Source organism: Petromyzon marinus, chromosome 12 (genome assembly GCF_048934315.1).
Source record: "Petromyzon marinus isolate PM22_M1 ecotype Great Lakes invasive population chromosome 12, UKy_Petmar_22M1.pri1.0, whole genome shotgun sequence".
NCBI lineage: Eukaryota > Metazoa > Chordata > Hyperoartia > Petromyzontiformes > Petromyzontidae > Petromyzon > Petromyzon marinus.
In genome coordinates, this window is record NC_133678.1 from 6,814,319 (window position 1) to 6,834,043 (window position 19,725).

Sequence of the window (19,725 nt, forward strand, 5' to 3'; positions counted from 1 at the left end):
CTGGTCTGTCTCTGCTACAGGGGAGTGGCTGAATAATGCATGTGCTGATATTAAATATGTTTGCGTGACAATAATCTCTAAGCATTTCTTTTGAGATCAAATTATTGAAGGCCAAACGGTGGCAAATACCCTGATTAATATTGTGATGCGGGGTGGGGGGGGGGGCGAACGATTTGCTCGCACCCATATTTACACTGCAGTCACCCGTGACTAAATGTTGTCGCTGATAATGAGTACAGTTTTTTGTACACTAACCTCTTTCGCTCTCGAATTAAAACTCGAGCACTTCAAACCACTCTTAAACGAGCAGCTTGTGCGAAACACATCTCATGTACAGTGGAGGCCCTCGCGATGACAAAGCTGCTTTGGGGAAAAAAAAATAACGTTACGCACAGTAACGCAACCGTGCTAATCGATGAGCGGGATCATTGATGCCTTTCCTGTCCGTAATCTAACATCGGCGATTGTATTTAATTTTTTGCAGTTGTGTAACCGTGGCAGTTTTGGTGGAGGCTGCAATTGCATTTCTGTGGTTGTCCCCTGCCCCGCCGCCCCCACGCCTTCTGACTCACGAAGGGCCCTTCCTGTTCAATCACGAGCCACAGCAATGAGAACGTTGTCCTCTGGAAAGTGACCTGCCTATCAGTCGATGTGTAAAAGACTAAAACAGATCCTGTCACTTTTAGCATGTAAGCCACGTGAACTGTCAATTAATTACGGCTTTTAATAATTACAATGTTACTTTGTTATTAAAAATTAAATCGTGAAATGCGAGGTTTATTTTGGTGCGGGGCGGTGGCGCTGTGGTCGGGTTCGTGCATTACGAGCATGCCCACCAACTACATTGGCTACAGCCAATCCTGATCCACTCATGGGTGTTGTTGACCATACTTCACCAAACTGGTCAGTGCGGGTTGGTGAAGGACGGTTAAATAACCCCCATGACTCACACGGCATGGGGAGGATATAATTATCCAGCAGCGGATTGACCAAGGACTTCACATTGCATTTTTAAATGAATAATACTCTCTCACCTGAAGACGATTGCTTGTGTTGTGATCGAAACGTCGTGATATTTGTATTATTTTTCTATCTACGTGGCTTTACCGAAATATTATTCAATAGAATATGAATAATACTGTTTTTTAAAATGACGTGACAGGTTAGTACTGTACTGTCTGCTTAATTCCAATCTTTTTTTTATATACAATGAGGGAAAAAAGTATTTGTTCCCCTGCTGATTTTGTACGTTTGCCCACTGACAAAGAAATGATCAGTCTATAATTTTAATGGTAGGTTTATTTGAACAGTGAGAGACAATAACAAGAAAATCCAGAAAAACGCATGCCAAAGATGTTATAAATTGATTTGCATTTTAATGAGGGAAATTAGTATTTGACCCCCTCTCAATCAGAAAGATTTCTGGCTCCCACGTGCCTTTTATACAGGTAACAAGCTGAGATTAGGAGCACACTCTTAAAGGGAGTGCTCCTAATCTCAGCTTGTTACCTGTGTTGAGGCGTAAATGATGACTCGGAGGCAGATCTTCGTGTAGGGGCTTGCGCCAGTTGTTTTATTAAGACCTCTCTTCGCACACGACTCCGTGTACTGTACACTCACTGCCTACACTCCACACCCCAGGGTAAAGGTACTGGGGATTCCCTAGCACACCCACAGGCTACCCCGGGGTTCCATCGCTCCCCCGGGGGAAGGGTACTGGGGAGGTCCCTAGCACACCCACAGGCTACCCTAGCCTGGTGCCAATTTCCCCCTACCCCGGGGTCCCATCGCTCCCCTAGGGGAAGGGTACTGGGGAGGTCCATAGCACACCCACAGGCTACCCTAGCCTGGTGCCAATTTCCCCCTATCCTGGGTCCCGACTTTCACCCTTCACGTTCCCGGACTCTCCAGACGACCCTGAACCCGTGACGGGTTCCAGCTTAAATCCCTCAGGGGCACATGACGTCACCGTCCCGCCCCCTGTGCAATATGTCACCATCCGTGATGTCATCGTACCAGAGGGCGAGCGTGACATGACGTAACTCACTCCTACTCTACACCTGTATAAAAGACACCTGTCCACAGACGCAATCAATAAATCAGATTCCAAACTCTCCACCATGGCCAAGACCAAAGAGCTCTCCAAGGATGTCAGGGACAAGATTGTAGACCTACACAAGGCTGGAATGGGCTACAAGACCATTGCCAAGCAGCTTGGTGAGAAGGTGACAACAGTTGGTGCGATTATTCGCAAATGGAAGAAACACAAAAGAACTGTCAATCTCCCTCGGCCTGGGGCTCCATGCAAGATCTCACCTCGTGGAGTTGCAATGATCATGAGAACGGTGAGGAATCAGCCCAGAACTACACGGGAGGATCTTATCAATGATCTCAAGGCAGCTGGGACCATAGTCACCAAGAAAACAATTGGTAACACACAACGCCGTGAAGGACTGAAATCCTGCAGCGCCCGCAAGGTCCCCCTGCTCAGGAAAGCACATATACATGCCCGTCTGAAGTTTGCCAATTAACATCTGAATGATTCAGAGGACAACTGGGTGAAAGTGTTGTGGTCAGATGAGACCAAAATGGAGCTCTTTGGCATCAACTCAACTCGACGTGTTTGGAGGAGGAGGAATGCTGCCTATGACCCCAAGAACACCATCCCCACCGTCAAACATGGAGGTGGAAACATGCTTTGGAGGTGTTTTTCTGCTAAGGGGACAGGGCAACTTCACCGCATCAAAGGGACGATGGACAGGGCCATGTACCGTCAAATCTTGGGTGAGAACCTCCTTCCCTCAGCCAGGGCATTGAAAATGGGTTGTGGATGGGTATTCCAGCATGACAATGACCCAAAACACACGGCCAAGGCAACAAAGGAGTGGCTCAAGAAGAAGCACATTAAGGTCCTGGAGTGGCCTAGCCAGTCTCCAGACCTTAATCCCATAGAAAATCTGTGGAGGGAGCTGAAGGTTCGAGTTGCCAAACGTCAGCCTCGAAACCTTAATGACTTGGAAAAGATCTGCAAAGAGGAGTGGGACAAAATCCCTCCTGAGATGTGTGCAAACCTGGTGGCCAACTTCAAGAAACGTCTGACCTCTGTGATTGCCAACAAGGGTTTTGCCACCAAGTACTAAGTCATGTTTTGCAGAGGGGTCAAATACTTATTTCCCTCATTAAAATGCAAATCAATTCATAACATTTTAGACGTGTTTTTCTGGATTTTTTGTTGTTATTCTGTCTCTCACTGTTCAAATAAACCTACCATTAAAATTATAGACTGATCATTTCTTTGTCAGTGGGCAAACGTACAAAATCAGCAGGGGATCAAATACTTTTTTTCCCTCGCTGTATATAGTGTACCCAGTGTGGCCTTTACGTACAGTGGTCATACAGCTGTGTTTGTATCATCAAAACAATTGAAGTGGTCCAACAGCACTTTGCCGTGTGTCCTTGCAACGTCTGAATTTTAATTCATAGACCACATAGACATCTTGTCAAATATTTGCCTCTGACACACCTCAAACGGGTGCTCGAACCTCGGGCCTTTGTGCTGACCACCTGCAATGTGGGACGAGCCACCATAAGTCGACATTAGCCGCGTGTCTCGCCTCCCGGCATCCACCACAGCTGACCTTTTAACTAACGCCACGCAGCACCTTATTACCCACGCCTGATAAGGTAGGTGGTTTTGATTGAAAGCTTTCGTGACTGCAGAGATTCATATTCTTGGTTCTTTCGGTAAAGTCGCCACGTAGGAGGGAAACAATAAAATAATACAAATATAAAACAAATTGTTTTAATATTTTTATTATTTTATTGTTTCCACTCTACGTGACTTTACCGAAAGAACCAAGAATAAGGTAGGTGTTTTCAAAAGAGCAGGGCCAAATGGATGAAGCTAGGTTCCAGAAGGAGCACCAGCTCCATCCTTTACTTTGAAGTACTGGGGGAATGAGACTTTTTGTCGGGTGGGGGGCCTCAGCCAGCAATGGATTGGTCGCGGCGGATGATGATGATGGGTTTTAAACGCACGCTGAACAACAGCTACACGAAGCGTCACTCCAAACAAAAACAAAATATGAGCTCATTGTATCGATGGGGGGGGGGGGGGAAAGATGTAAAATCATTTTTTTTTTATTTTGTAACAGATACAACATGTTTGTCCTGTTCAGTCCGGGTTTGCGTGTGTGTGCGTTCAATACAAAGGGGATTTGCTTCACGAAGCGCCGCATACGAGCGACAGTGGCGGCGAGCGCCGCGCGGATTCTCGGGGGTGTCTCGTCAAGTCGGACAGGTTAGACGGAGCTCGTGGTGGCGTGGCCACATCATCATCATCGTCTGGCGGTGGGGGGGGGCCCTTCCTTCCTCCTCCTCTGAAATGCGTGCCCCTCCCATGACGTTCGTTTCTGTTGGCGGCCGAGTCACGTGGCCACCGTGACTGCCGGATTTACAGGTGATGAACAACAAAGCGTGTAAACTGTGCGGCAGGTACGGTGGTGGTGGCGCGTTACCTGTCAAATCGTTTTCGGTCACCTGTTTCCCTAAACACCGTTCGCCATGGCTGTGACGGCGACACGTTTTGAAGACGTTATTCGCCACACTCAAGGTAAGGTTTGAGCCGTGTATGTGCGGTGACTTTTGCGGGCTTCTCTCTTTTTTTTTTGCTCGTCTGCCTTAAACGGCAGCAGCTCAGGGTTATAAAAATGCCTCCTGGCACCTCGGAATTTTTCAGGTGGGGCTCGATTAAGGCTCCGGCTTGACGAGAACTTTTGAGCCACGTCCCCATAAGTGTGGCGGCGTATGCGCCACATCGACCTGGGCCGTGTTTTGATTATGCGCTGTCGTGCTGGATGCTGCACGCTCTTAAGTCGTGCAAGATATAACTCTCGAAATTGCGACGTGTGGTCAGATTAGTTGTTTCTGAACAGTTTATCTTTATGCATTTGTCGTCTCTTTTGAATAACGCGTAAGTCACGCGTGATACTAGTTACTTACAGCCCATTCTCAATCCACTGCTGGATGAAGTATTCCCCATTTATGTATGGTGAACTTCTTTTGCATCGTACGTAGCCAGCCGTGCTAATCGGATGTGCAATGTCTGTCATTGGGGTTTGACCATACTTCACCTTGCTGGTCGGTGCCAGTTAGTGAAGGGGAGGGAGGGTGCCTGGGACCAGTTCAGATATCACTCGTCAACTGATGTTACATATGACCAGGAATTGAATTCAGGTTCATAGCGCGGTGTGCTAACCGCTGCCCCACTGTTATACCCCTTAACGTTATTGCATTCTTACTTTAAAACTTGAGAGTGCTGAACAGTTTGATGGATGCGAGGTTGAAGACGCATCGCTTGGAAGTCTGATACCTATCACTCGATCAAACCGGAGTGCTGGATGAATACCATCTTTGCTGGGCGTGTTTAGTCTACTGTCCTGTCTACTTGCATCGGTTCGCTATCTCGTAATGGGCAGGTGTGCTGACTCTCAGAGCCAATGATTCGGGCATGGGACATTCACGTAAATGCAGCTTCTGTTTATCAATGGATATGTATATCTGCTTTGTTCATCTGCTCGTTCATAAAAAAAAATATGAGAATTGGACTCATGAGCTAATATGCTTAAACCGTTCAATACAAACAAAAGGCAACATTGTGAATGTTTTTCATTGGGCAAAAAAACGTACAGCATTTTCATTTTGGCCACTTTCACGAGCCAAAATTTGTCACTAATCTGAATACCTCAACGTAAAAAAAAACTAAATTGGAAATGCCTGTCACATTTCTAGTCCAGGTTCAATTTGCCCTGCACGTGTCCAAGTTGTTTTTTATAAGAAATGTATTTTCCAAATGTCTAAAACCCCCATCAGATTAGGATGGTGAAAATTCCCCTTCACGGTCTTTCAACTCGGTCTAAGATCTTAGGTCTTAGATTGCTGACAATCTATATACATTAGAATCCTGAATGCTTCCGGTCAGAAAAACCCTTTCCTTTGAATACGCTCAAGTAACCTCCATAACAAACAGGCTGACTCATAGACAAATCAAATTTTGAAAACACAGATGTAGATTCCAGCAGTGCTTTACTATTGGATTTGCCTTCACTTCCCACGATTCCACCCTGGGCTATTCCTGCAGGAATCACGATTCTGCTATTGACGATTCCCGTGTTAAAATCTTCATAATATACATGAGTGAACATTTGTGTGTGTAAATATTCATACGTGAGTTTCTTTGTGCACATACCTAAATGTGAGTAAGTGAGCATCCAGTCAAGTTGTAGTTCTGGTATTCCAAGTGCTGGTCCCTTAGATTCTAGTGGTAGACTCAATGGTCGTGGTGGTATTTCAGTGGTTCCAATGGTAGCGCCAGTGGTTGCGTAGTCCCAATAGTATTCCCGTTGGTCCCAATTAACCCAGTGGCCGTCTCGGTGTTAGTTGCTGGTCCTGCTGGCAGCCCAGGTGATTGATGATGATACCAGCTGGTATCGACCCAGATTTACCAATAAAACATATCACATAGGTATTTGTCATATGTTCAATTGGATATGACACTAGGCTGGCCAGGCCTTGCAGACTATCCCATCTTGCCTTAATGCCAAGGTAGAAATGAGGTGGAACTAGGCCAATTCCATGCACTAGGTATTTGGCCTTGCATATCAGTGACTGGGATATGAATAAATTTTAACCCTTTGATGACAATTCAAATGTTGGAATGATGAGAATTGACAAACTCTAATATAGATGGTATACAAATGCAATTGATGACAAGTCTAAAAATTCACATTTCAGACAATTGTAAGTTATGATCCAAACAATTCCAAGCAAAATTATTGACAAGGACAAATCAATGTCCTTGCATAGTGCTGCAGTGATGTGGGGACCTAAGCCAGGACATTTCACAGGTGTTTTCAAATCACTTAAATAACTAAATATATAGTGTATACATACTGTCAAAGTAATTTTAGCAAGGTTGAGATGTGTCCTACTTCAGGAGACCAATTTTGGTCGGTAAAAAAAATATTTTTTGATTTAAGCTTTTAAGAAAGTACCGTGTTGATACACAGGACCACTGCACACACGCGCATGCCTGCATATATATTGATATTGCGACGGGTGCAAAATATGTGCCTCGAGATGCCAGGGCCACGAAGGCCCGGGTGTCGCCTTTCCCAAACACCAACAGCTGTGCCTCCGCCTCCATTGGACTCAGCCGGCCTCTGCCTGTAGAGCCTTGTGCTTGTCCTCGGGTATTTTTAACCTTGCCTCTCACATGGCCCCTTACTGATTGATAGGGCAGCGGCACCAATCTGCGTTTTTTTTTTGGGGGGGGGGGGGTGTGGACCGGGTGTGGAACTAGCGGCCGCTCTTGTCGCAGACTTTTCCCCTTCTCGTCGCTCGCCAGTCCTGCGCACCGTCGCCTTTTCCCACCCCCCCCCCCCCCCCTCTTGCCGGGCACCTGCAGAGCTGAATGAAGATTATTCCAGGTAGGAGTGCGGAGCGAGCTGCGATCGGGCGTTGCGTTTGGCGTGGAGGGAGGAGAGAGGGTTCTTCCCTTTAGCCCGGCCAGCCCAGGCCCTCGCCGCGTCGCGGCCATGCCTGCCCCGCCGGCCTCTCCTGGCCTGGCCCCCCGGGCACCTGCCGCCGTCCGTCGTGTCGAGCACGCCGCCCTCCTCTTACGGGCCCAGGCATCGGCCGGTCGCCTCGGTCCAAAGCCGTGTCCGCGGAGTTTGCGAATCGGTGGTCTCCGTTCGTCATTTGTTTTCGCTCGGCGTTGAAAAAATGCCGTTGTCGTCTCTGTTACAATATGTGTACCATACATGAAAGTAAGGGTGTTAAATTTCGATTTAAAGCTTTCGTGACTGCAAGGATTCATCTTCTTTGGTTCTTTCGGTAAAGTCACGTAGAATGAGAATAAAATAATAAATTGATAAAATAAAATAACACAATAAAATTCTCACGACGTTTCGGCCACAACACAAGCGGCCTTCATCAGGTGAAGGGAGCGAGACTGTCTGTCCTCCAGACAGGGACGAGACTGTCTGGAGGACAGACAGGTCTCGTCCCTTCACCTGATGAACATCGTGAGAATTTTATTGTGTTATTTTATTTTATCAATTTATTATTTTATGCTCATTCTACGTGACTTTACCGAAAGAACCAAAAAAAAGTAAGGGTGTTAATTAAATGTTTGTCGTAATTAAAGAACTTGAATTTTAAACATCCAATCCCCCACCCCCTTGCCGCCTCAAGGCGTTGCTACGCGTTATTGCTAACATGTTGAGTGCGTCACAAAACCCTCGACTCGAGAGTCGTCATGCGGGTTTGGCAATTATCTGTCCCTTCAAATAATGGAGTAAATTGTTAGGTTCTTTTTTTGAAAAAATTGTTGCATTTGAATTTGAAATTTTTCTCACGCAATGTGTTTATGTAAAATATGTTTAAATTTTGATTTAAATTTCGATTTAAAGCTTTCGTGACTGCAGTGATTCATATTCTTGGTTCTTTCGGTAAAGTCACGTTGAAGGGAAACAATAAAATAATAAAATATGTATAAAATATATTGTTTTATATATTATTGTTATATATATTATTATTTTATTGTTTCCCTTCAACGTGCCTTTACCGAAAGAACCAAGAATATAAAATATGTTTGTTTGCCATATATACAATATGAGGATGGTGCCGTGGTGGCATGGGTAGCACACTGGATTTGCAATACAGAGGCAATCCAGAGGTCTTTGTTTCAGAGTGAACTCCTGGCGCAGCAGTTGAAACAACATTTTAAAATCCCTCCGAATCAGTCCACCCGGCAGAATGCATTGGCATACCAGTTGGCCAATCGTCGAGCGGTGTGTGGTGTGGGCACTCTCACCTTTTCCAAGACGTCTGGCCAGCGTGTGAAGAGTAGGCCAAATACCCCCTAGAGCAGTGTTCCTCATTGCAAGGCCCGTGGGTCACTGGCGGCCCCTGGTGGCCTTTAGTACGGCCCCTGACGTGCTCACCGCCTGACAATCCACAAACGTAAAAACACCTCTTGCAGGCGGTGTGGCGGCGCTCGCACTGATGATGTCTTATCGGCGAAAGTGGGCCCCCCTCTGAAAGTTAGTAAAGACCACTGCTCTAACGGGCGCACTCTCTTGAGCTCACTCACACGAAGACTCTTTTACCAGCAGTGGCATGAGGAAGATATAGGATTGCACCTTTACCTTAATCGTCATCAGCTATGGCCATAATAAAGGTTTTTGAGTTTAATCGCATAAGTATAAATTCGTCATAACCCTCCACCACCCGACACAGCCAGTCAGGTTTGTCACGTAAAAAATGCACCAATTAGTTACTACTTCAGCCCACTGGTGTGTTGGAGAGTAAATCCACAACATTTGCAATTTAAGTACGACGTTTCACTGGTATTTACATCCAGCATCATCGGGCGATTTGTCAGAATAGCTATGGTCAGTCCACCTCCACCTCGTGTGATCCTGCGATGCAAGAATCCGTCCGGCTCCCGCGCATGACCTGATATCATCGCTCCATCTCGTCAGTGGGCATCCTCTCTGATGCGTTCCATTCCTTTGTCGCCACTCTGTTATTATTCTTGACCACCATCCATCATCCCTTCGAACGACGTTCCACCTGCATGTGGTCTCTAATCCATATCTTCCTCTTTCTGTCTCAATTGAATTCCATGCATGCATGTCTCCTTGATTAATTTTCAGTTTTTGTTCTGTTTACTTTTATACCTAACATACATATTATAGAGTAATATATTGTTTGGACCACAGAGATATAGACTGCTTGGCAATGGGTAAAGCTTGTGACTGAATATTAGTATTTATAGATTATTTCTAAAAGCTTATATTGTACGTTAAAAGTGTATTGCATTCTTAATGCTTCAGTAGATTGTTTTGCATAACGTGGTTTCCATATCTCGTGTAAAAAGATAGTCATACGAAATTTTTAATAAAACGTTGGCTCAGCTTGTATTTATTAAACTTGTGGTTACGTACTGAATGTTATTGCATGGTTCCTGTACAGTCGATTTTCGTCTGTTTTTTCTATATTTCAGTTACCACACGGAAACATCACTGTGGAGAATGTGATCAAGAATAGAGGAAAGTAACTGCTTGAAGAATTCAACAGACGTTTTGAATTAGCACGATGGGAATGCTGTGAATGCATTACCCCATCATTGGGACATGAGCTCGATATTCATTCTCTATATTTGGTTCTGTAACAGGAACTCTCGTTTAAACAGTACAGTTGCTTTCTGGAATGTATACCAAGCGATGCAGCATAAACAGTCGTCGCAACGAGGGAACCCATCCTCCGTTGTATTGTCATGCGACCTAGGATGACGATGTTTTTTTTGTTGAGGTGTGGCACCATTTCAGCAAAAAGTATTGTGATGCCGTCTTTAGTGGGGCGAGTTTTTACAAAAAAAATAGTTGAATGGATTGAAAAGCGGAGCAAGTTGCTGTGGTTATGCTAATGATATCAACCGCAGAACAGCATTTACTCTCCTTCTTTAAAGACAATGGAAATGCGGCATGGCGGTGCATCACGCCTTGGGCAAAAATTGCTCTGAATGTCGCACAACCTCATTAGATCTCGGAAGATATATTTTCCAATCTAATATATATTATAGAGTGCCTTCACTCAAGGCACTTGACACGGCTTACAGAACGATGACTGCATGGAATGTTGTAGTTGACAGGTGTGTACAAGGATTGGGGAATGGGTGACAGCGATATTGGGTACTTGGGGATCACGAAAGGGGAGGGATGGAAGGGAGTGGAGGGGCCGAGGGGAGGGAAGAGGAAAAGAATGGGCTGTAGAGAAGAGGTGATTTTTAATAGAAGAATGAAAGGAGGATAAGAAGAGGATTATGCTATAGCACTAGGGTGGAAGACCCCCCTGTGAATGCCAGTTGTTGTAGGTGTTGGCTGTGACGTGATACAGTAATGCATCATTGCATCTATCTGTGAAAGATCTTTGGGTGTTTTTACCCCATTGTGTGTGGGTTTTCTCTGGGCGACCCTGGTTGTCTCCCACTTGCCAAACACCCATCGTAATTATATGTGGTTATGGAATTTGTCACTCATCCCAAATTCAAGGCGTTCCTAAAAAAAAAATGTAGCGAGACCCACGTAGCGTTTCTGGGTAAATTGAGGGCATTAGTTTTTTTACATATTTTCAGACAAAAGAAAATAAATGTTGGCGTGTCCTCATTGATTATTATTGCTGTTTAGATATTGTATAAATCGAGTGGAACCATCGCCAATTCTAACCGTATTTGGTGTATGCCATGGTGCTATTGAGGCTTCTGACGGGCTCTTATGGGACACCCCAAACGGCGTGATATAATCTTGTGTGCGCACATCAACACGCACAGGAGTGGACAGTTCACGTGCCCACAAGGCAGTGTCATTTTCTATTATTTGCAACAGTCAAGACTGCTGAAAGCATATCTAGGCCAACACTATCATGACTGGCAGTGGACACCAAAACCTTGCATGCATTTTCCCGCTCAAAAATGCGTTAATTTATCTGTACGCCATTAGCGGGTTTTCTGGCCGCGCTAATGCTTGTTGCCATGCTCGCAAATCGGCTGACGGCAGACTGACTCTTTAACTGTGCACATCATTGTTATCGTGGGAGGAACAGAGGCTGAAATCATGGCGAACGTCCATTTTACGAATCTCTTTTGATTTTGTGATCTCTGACTGAATGAGTGCGACACACCTGATCTATGGGCCGTCCTGAAATGTGTGGTGCGCTGCATTTGCAATGAATGCTTCAAAAATTAAACGACAGACCCCCCCCCCTGATGTCATTGGAATGACAATGTGATGTATCCAGGACAATGTTCCCCCTTTTACAATGACCCTGCTCCCAATGCCTCCAATCCTGCACTGTCAAATGCACAGTGCATTAACAGTTAAACTGCAAGGCATATACAATCCATTTATATCATCCTGTCTGCCATATTGCACAGTGCAGTCGCTCCTCTGCATCGCACGTACCGTGCTTGCATTATGTAAGAGACTTCTCTCGTGCCCTAGTTACCACCATCATTTTAGTTTTTTTCTTGTGACTTATTTTTATTTTATTTTGTTAGTATTGTGCACAGAGTTCCATCATCGGTATCGGAGAGCGAGGCCGTCCGCTGTGGATGTCGTATTTTTTTTAAATCAGCGAAGAAAAAAGGTTGACATTTGTTACAGTCCAGATAGCAGCGGATTGTTGTGCTGTGCACGCTTCTGGCTTGAGCTGAGCTCGGCTGCAGCGTATATGCAGCTCAGCACGGTGCGCGTGTACGCACTGGATGAAAGGCTGTCGCTGGCAATTTAGAAAGCACTTGTTGGAGGCTAAGCAAAAGGTATTAGGTATTATAAACCTGCTTCGGCTTTCGCGTCAAGCCCTGGTACTCCTGATGGTGAAAGCGGCAGCACGACGCATTAAAGGCACCTGGACCGGGTTTTTTTTTTTTTCTGCTGCTCTGCGTGAATATCGCCCCGTGAAATCGGCGCCGACAAATGTTCCGCTCGCGCGCATGAGATTGCTGCTACGGCCCCTTCGTACCCGAGGGCATGACGACGAGAGAGTTCCAGAAAGGGCGGTGGAATGAGGTGGGCCTGTTGGTGCTAGCTTAGCAGCCGCTCCGTGACTGCGTCGTTACCCCGTGCCGTGCTCCGACGGGTTTCTGAAATGAGGTGTGGCATCCACAGCGACCGCCAAAGGATGCAAGAAGGGACGCGTGCTGCTGCCCGCGCCGTGCGTCCGTTTGCAATGTCCTGGATGCGGGCGTGCGGCTGAGCCCCCACCAAACTCGGCGTAATAATCTTCTGGTGGTTGTGGCAGAGCTAAAAGGGCACGCAGTCTGCACCGCATTGATGGGAATAAGGGTTTGCCCGACCTCCAGGCTATGGTTTTTAAAGTAGAACTCCAAAGAATGTTGTCCCGCCAACATGAAAGGGAAATCAACGCCTGCCTGGTGCAGAAGATGTGTTGCATGGGTGCGTATATATATTTCTCTCTTTGCATGCGCAATGCGTAGGACCGCGTGGCGTTTTATTTTTTTTAAAGGCCGCGAGCATCTCTAGAAGCGGTTAATCTGGCACCGTGATGTCACCGGGAATTTGTGTTCAGTTTCTCTTCGGCACTGATGTGAGTGCTCATTAGGGATGGACGTTTGAATGCTGTAATTGTACATTGTATCCTTGTCGAAATGTAGAACACTAATTGTATGTTTTAATTAATATCTCAATGCCTTGTAAAGTAGTCGTTCTCTTGTTTTAAACTTCATGTATTTAATCTTTTTTATTATTGCTCTTTCCCTCCGCCCCAACATGTGCATCCCCATCATTGGCTGGTGACTGGAAAAATAATATTCAACACATTGTTTTCCCCCTCCTATTGTAATTACAGTACCTGTACCTTCAAAATGTAGACTTTTTCAAACGTCGAAATTGAGTTGCGAAAGCATAATGTCGCACGACTGGTGCATGTATGCGTCGAATTTTATTTTAACTTGTATAGTCATGCACTGGGTATTTAGTGCCCACGTGACAGCTTAAGAGATTTCACTCCCTGCTCGAGCTAATTAAAAACAAAGGTCCGTGTTTGCAGCTGAGCATGCGGATTAAAGCCCAGTCCTTGGCGTCTGCCCACTGTAAGGTAGCTGCGTATCCAATCGCATGGAAACGAGTCGAACCCAACGTAGTGCTGACAAACTACAGTGAGGGAAATAAGTATTTGACCCCTCTGCAAAACGTGACTTAGTACTTGGTGGCAATACCTTGTTGGCAACCACAGAGGTCAGACGTTTCTTGTAGTTGGCCACCAGGTTTGCACACATCTCAGGAGGGATTTTGCCCAACTTCTCTTTGCAGATCTTCTCCAAGTCATTAAGGTTTTGAGGCTGACGTTTGGCAACTCGAACTTTCAGCTCCCTCCACAGATTTTTTATGGGATTAAGGTCTGGAGACTGGCTAGGCCACTACAGGACCTTGATGTTCTTCTTCTTGAGGCACTCCTTTGTTGCCTTGGCCATGTGTTTTGGGTCATTGTCATGCTGGAATACCCATCCACGACCCATTTTCAATGCCCTGGTTGAGGGAAGGAGGTTCTCACCCAAGATTTGACGGTACATGGCCCCGTCCATCGTCCCTTTGATGCAGTGAAGTTGTCCTGTCCTCTTAGAAGAAAAACACCCCCAAAGCATAATGTTTCCACCTCCATGTTTGACGGTGGGGATGGTGTTCTTGGGGTCATAACCAGCATTCCTCCTCCTCCAAACACGGCGAGTTGAGTTGATGCCAAAGAGCTCCATTTTGGTCTCATCTGACCACAACACTTTCACCCAGTTGTCCTCTGAATCGTTCAAATGTTCATTGGCAAACTTTAGACGGGCATGTATATGTGCTTTCTTGAGCAGGGGGACCTTGCGGGCGCTGCAGGATTTCTGTCCTTCACGGCGTAGTGTGTTACCAATTGTTTTCTTGGTGACTATGGTCCCAGCTGCCTTGAGATCATTGACAAGATCTTCCCGTGTAGTTCTGGGCTGATTCCTCACCGTTCTCATGATCATTGCAACTCCGCGAGGTGAGATTTTGCATGGATCCCCAGGCCGAGGGAGATTTACAGTTCTTTTGTGTTTCTTCCATTTGCGAATAATCGCACCAACTGTTGTCACCTTCTCACCAAGCTGCTTGGCAATGGTCTTGTAGCCCATTCCAGCCTTGTGTAGGTCTACAATCTTGTCCCTGACATCCTTGGAGAGCTCTTTGGTCTTGACCATGGTGGAGAGTTTGGAATCTGATTGATTGATTGCTTCTGTGGACAGGTGTCTTTTATACAGGTAACAAGCTGAGATTAGGAGCACTCCCTTTAAGAGTGTGCTCCTAATCTCAGCTCGTTACCTGTATAAAAGACACCTGGGAGCCAGAAATCTTTCTGAGAGGGGGTCAAATACTTATTTCCCTCATTAAAATGCAAATCAATTTATAACATTCTTGACATGCGTTTTTCTGGATTTTGTTGTTGTTATTCTGTCTCTCACTGTTCAAATAAACCTACCATTAAAATTATAGACTGATCATTTCTTTGTCAGTGGGCAAACGTACAAAATCAGCAGGGGATCAAATACTTTTTTTCCCTCACTGTATAACAAAAAACAAACGAGGTTTAAAAAAAAATACATTGCCCGCAAAGTGTATGGTGATTTTGTTGGGAATACTGTCTCCAAAAGCCTAGAAACTCCATGCTGATGACGTTATCGATAAAACATATTTTGGATGTGTTGCATGTGTAAATTGTGTGTTTTTTATGCAAATGATAAGTAAAGTGAATGCTCATTTTGTCCTGTCACGAGCAGATTAATTGATTATTTCTGTCGTTGATAGTTGCAGCTCTAAACTTTTTGTGCACGTGCGTTGGTGGATGAAGGTACTTCACATTGAGGCCACATTCTCCAACGTATTAAATAACCCATCTTGATGTTCAACGAACGCCTTCTCACTCTTAAGGTGTTGGGATTCACATGAGTCGGTTTCATCAGAACGTAGAGTTCAGTATTTAAAACGCAATTACCAAGTGATTTGAAACCATTTGCCAATACATTTCTGGATGTTGGCTTTCCCCCATGTCGTGACGGTCATGGAAGTTACTGAACCATGCTTCACCATGCTGATAGTGCGGGTTGGTGAAGGGGGAGGGGCCCAGGATTGGTTCTGATATCACTCGCTCCACTGCTGTTGTTAGCAGTGGCTGCGAATCAAGCTCAGTTCGCTGGGGTCATCGTGCGTGTGTTTACCACTGTGCCACTGCTCTCCATTTTAAATATGCTAGGGTGTAATTTTCCCTGACATTTGTTGACCCTGAATGAACTTTCGTATACATAGTATTAGTATTTAAAATAATTAATTTACCAGGTACAGCCCACTGCACTGTTCGCTCTTTTTCAGCAATGACCTGGCCGCGCTTGACAGCTCGTGGAAGTGGCTTATATCATCATGTGCGGGAATTTATAGCAGCAGCCAAATCATCTAAATTCATGTTTCTAAATGTGGAAGGGTGTGACCAGAGGGCCCAGAGGAAAAATCCACGCAACCGCGGGAAGAACGGGCACACTCTAAATATCCAGGTGTTGAGATCCAACCCACAACCCCCTGCATGCTGCATACCATGCGATGGAGCGAACATCTCACCACAGCAGCGCTTCAAATCGTTACTTGCATTGTCGTACGTTGTTGTGTCGTCTTTTTCCCTCTGGTATTCACTCGTTTTATATGTGAATATCTGCCGCTTTGGTATCTTGTAATATAACGTCAGGAGTTTTTAGGTTCGTTCTTATTATTTTACGAATGGGAATGTTCCGTGTGGTAATCGGTTAGCGATGTGGCTGTGTTGGTTGTTTCATCCCGGGTATCGCTTACAGTCCTCTACCTCAGAGGGCACTTACAGAGCCCTAAATAAATGATGATGGCGGCGATGGTGATAATGTTTTTTTTTTGCTGGACAATCAAACAGTTGTAATCCATTTCCCTTCACGCACTTGCATTTCTCATCAAACAGCAGCTGCTGCATTTCTCTTAATAATGAGAAATGCCACTTTCTGATATAGGGTATATCATTGCTTGTGTTGCAGTCGAAACGTCGTGAGAATTTTATTGTTTCATATTTGTATTATTTTATTGTTTCCCTTCTACGTGACTTTACCGAAAGAACCAAGAATATGAATCCCTGCAGTCACGAAAGCTTTAAATCAAAATTTAGGTTATATCAAGTTGTAATCGTGAACATATGAAGTAGTGGTTAGCACATGTTTTGTGAAGTCTTGTTTACTCTGATAAATGTGTGTTACCCAAGCTGAAGTGCACATTAAAAATAGTGTCAACTCGGAAATGAAAGATGCCTGCTCGGGCAGTTGTGGATTTAGCAGATTCCATATTTAGGAACGCCATGATATCATATTCATTTGCTTACCTTGCGTTCACATTTTGCCATTTGAAGTCTCTTACAGAGTGGAAGAAAATAATCTGTAGCTGCATATATATGCTATATATGCTCATTAGAGTGCACCGACCCATATTTGTCAATGTCTCGGATGAAACCAAAAACTGCAACCGAGTTTTACGTCTTTATTTCGTTGCCTCATTTGGCTGCAAACGTGTTCTTTCTCAGGGTCTTGAGGATCAACCGTAAGGGCCTTCGAATTATGTTGCTGACCGTGGATTTTTCTTTGTGTTTTACAGATGAACGGGACAAAGTTCAGAAGAAAACCTTCACCAAATGGGTGAACAAGCACTTGATAAAGGTAACGTCACGCTATTCGATGATGATTAAGGGATGTGGTAACGAAGGGTCTCGTTAATATATTTGCCTCAGTGACTCATCACTCAAGCTACGGTTTATTTTAAGTTCTCATAGCTTTAAAACATCGTGCGTAGGGGGGGGGGGGGGTCAGACATTTGTGACGGATGTGTGACGAGGGAGGGAGCGGGGTTGAGAAATGTGACGTCATATCAAAATGCGCAGCTTTAAATAAATATAGACAACACGTTCTACTAGTTAAATAGACTTTTTAAGAAATGTTTTCTCCCACAACATCAGAGTGCAGCGGAACATTACGCACTACAATGACAATAGTTTAAAGCGCTTTGATGCATGTTTATATTTTTTTTTGGGGGGGGGGGGGTTTGGGCAGAGCTTTGTGATGTCATATTTGAGGGGGGGGTCTGACTTTTTGTGACGCCGTGTGACGAAGGGGGGGGGGTCAAATCGTCTAAAATCGCGTGACGTCATTTATGGACGGCCCCTTATACAGCACAAACGCGAAAATCTACGCAGTTAGTGTATTGTTTCGAGTTACTCTGGCGTGTTTGACAAAGCGGGAATGAAAAGTAGTTGAATCAAAGTGCACCGACTCAACGCCAGCAAATTAGTAACGTTGTACATCAACCTTAAATACGTGAATTGATGGAACGCATCCGGGCAAAGATGTGAAGGTGCGTCATGGAAAGAACCCCAACAGCACAGCAGAGAGCTATCCAGCACTGCCGTGAACACCTACACAGCAGGATAAAACATTCATCACTTAACTATGGTGTGCCGTATTCAGTACGGATGCATCACATCGTACTGCTTCCGTGATAAGTATGCTGCCATTTGCCCACTGCACTGTATGCGACAACATTAATTTGACGTGCTCATTGTCATTCAGTTATTGGCAAGGAATGTGTTTCCAGCTGCCTATGAACGTCACTTGATCGGTGACTCCACTCTTTCGTCTCATTGTGGTGTGTGCCAGTACTCTTCAGTGACACGTGTGGTCTGTCGAATGGAGAGAAGCACACTGAAATTTGTTTCTTGATAGCAACTAGTACATAATTGGATGCTTTTAGTGCAAGAAGTGCAGGGGCAGGAAGTCCAGATCATCGATTGTGACGCATCAGCCAGGCATTATCATTCATTGCGTTGTCTTGATAGCGAGACTTTTTTTTTTTTAAGCGGGAACATACATATCATTGTTGTAATTGGCATGTGAGCAATTACGAGTGTACCTTAATAATCAAAGGTGCATTTAGAACTAGTTAAGGAGACACCCTGTTGTTGTTTAGGTGACATCTGGATTATGAATTGATCCAATATTACATTATATTATCAGCAAACAATATATACGTCAGGTTTTCTGCTCAACGAGCATGGACTGGTGACCGTCTGAGCCAATAGTGAAAACTCCGCGTTGCTATGGACGAGCGAACCACGGATAACAACCACCGCTAAATTTATGTAAAATGGTTACTCAATTTATCTGTCCCAGATGGATAAACGGCCAAGTTTACTCCCGATTGGTATTGAACTTTTAACCATCTTGATGCTTGCCACATACTATTACCATCGCGTCACTTGGCTCAATATTTGCCTGTGTTTAGCCAATGCAAAATCTGGGTGTTGTCTCAATCACAGGTTTCAATGGTTTCACAGGCAGCGCACCGGGTTGACACAACATGCTGCTGCCACCTTTTCTGATCCGTGTAACACAAAATCAATGTTTAGAGAGTGTCTTGGGACACTCTCTAAACATTATCTTTTTTTAATGCAAATTGCATTATATACTGTGTTTTTTTTACAAGTGAAAAACCAGAGTCGTGGCAAATTGCCTAAACGTTATGTTTCGAGCACATCGTGTGTTTCATTATCCATGGCGTCTGTGGTAACATTTTCTTTGCTTTTGCTTCGATGTATACTTTGCCATTTGTACAATAGTATTGAGCTAATGTCGATGTCATTCTTGGTTTCAGCCCTAAATACTGAGCAACCCTGCTGCCGCCAGTTCTCATGACTGTGCTGAAAACTCCTACTCGCTTGCCAACGTGGCTTTGAAATCTGACAGCTGTATATTTCTGACAGTAATGTGTTTAATTATGTTGTGGTTTAATGGTGAGCACACTGGGCTTTAAAGCTTTCCTATATTTTGCACTCCTATCGGTGTTAGTATTGTTTGTTGTTGTTGTAATGTACCGACCCACTCCTGGTAGACATCTGTGAAAACGAGCTTCATAGCTCTTCGGATTCCTCCAGTATAAGTAGAGATTCTGATTCAATCCAGCTGCTGATGGTTCAATCTCCCAGTGCGGAAGTTGAGACGGTTGAATCTTGAAAAAATCCCCCCCCCCCCCCCCCCCGGGATCTCTTCAATCGTTAGTATACATGGTGCAA

General features: G+C 44.9%; 1 protein-coding gene across 12 annotated transcripts in view; it reads left to right on the forward strand.

The window, feature by feature from the left end:
* LOC116941622 (dystonin-like) overlaps positions 1-19,725 on the forward strand; it is a 263,899-nt gene that overhangs the window by 69,439 nt on the left and 174,735 nt on the right. For 6 of the 12 annotated variants that reach the window (XM_076066562.1, XM_076066563.1, XM_076066566.1 and 3 more), the window contains exon 2: positions 17,259-17,320. In XM_076066562.1, the coding sequence (XP_075922677.1) occupies positions 17,259-17,320 (62 nt within the window). Of the gene's footprint in view, positions 1-4,370; positions 4,613-7,456; positions 7,488-10,819; positions 13,020-17,258; positions 17,321-19,725 lie in introns of those variants that run through there. The other 6 variants (XM_076066568.1, XM_076066569.1, XM_076066570.1 and 3 more) reach the window with 3 other exon arrangements.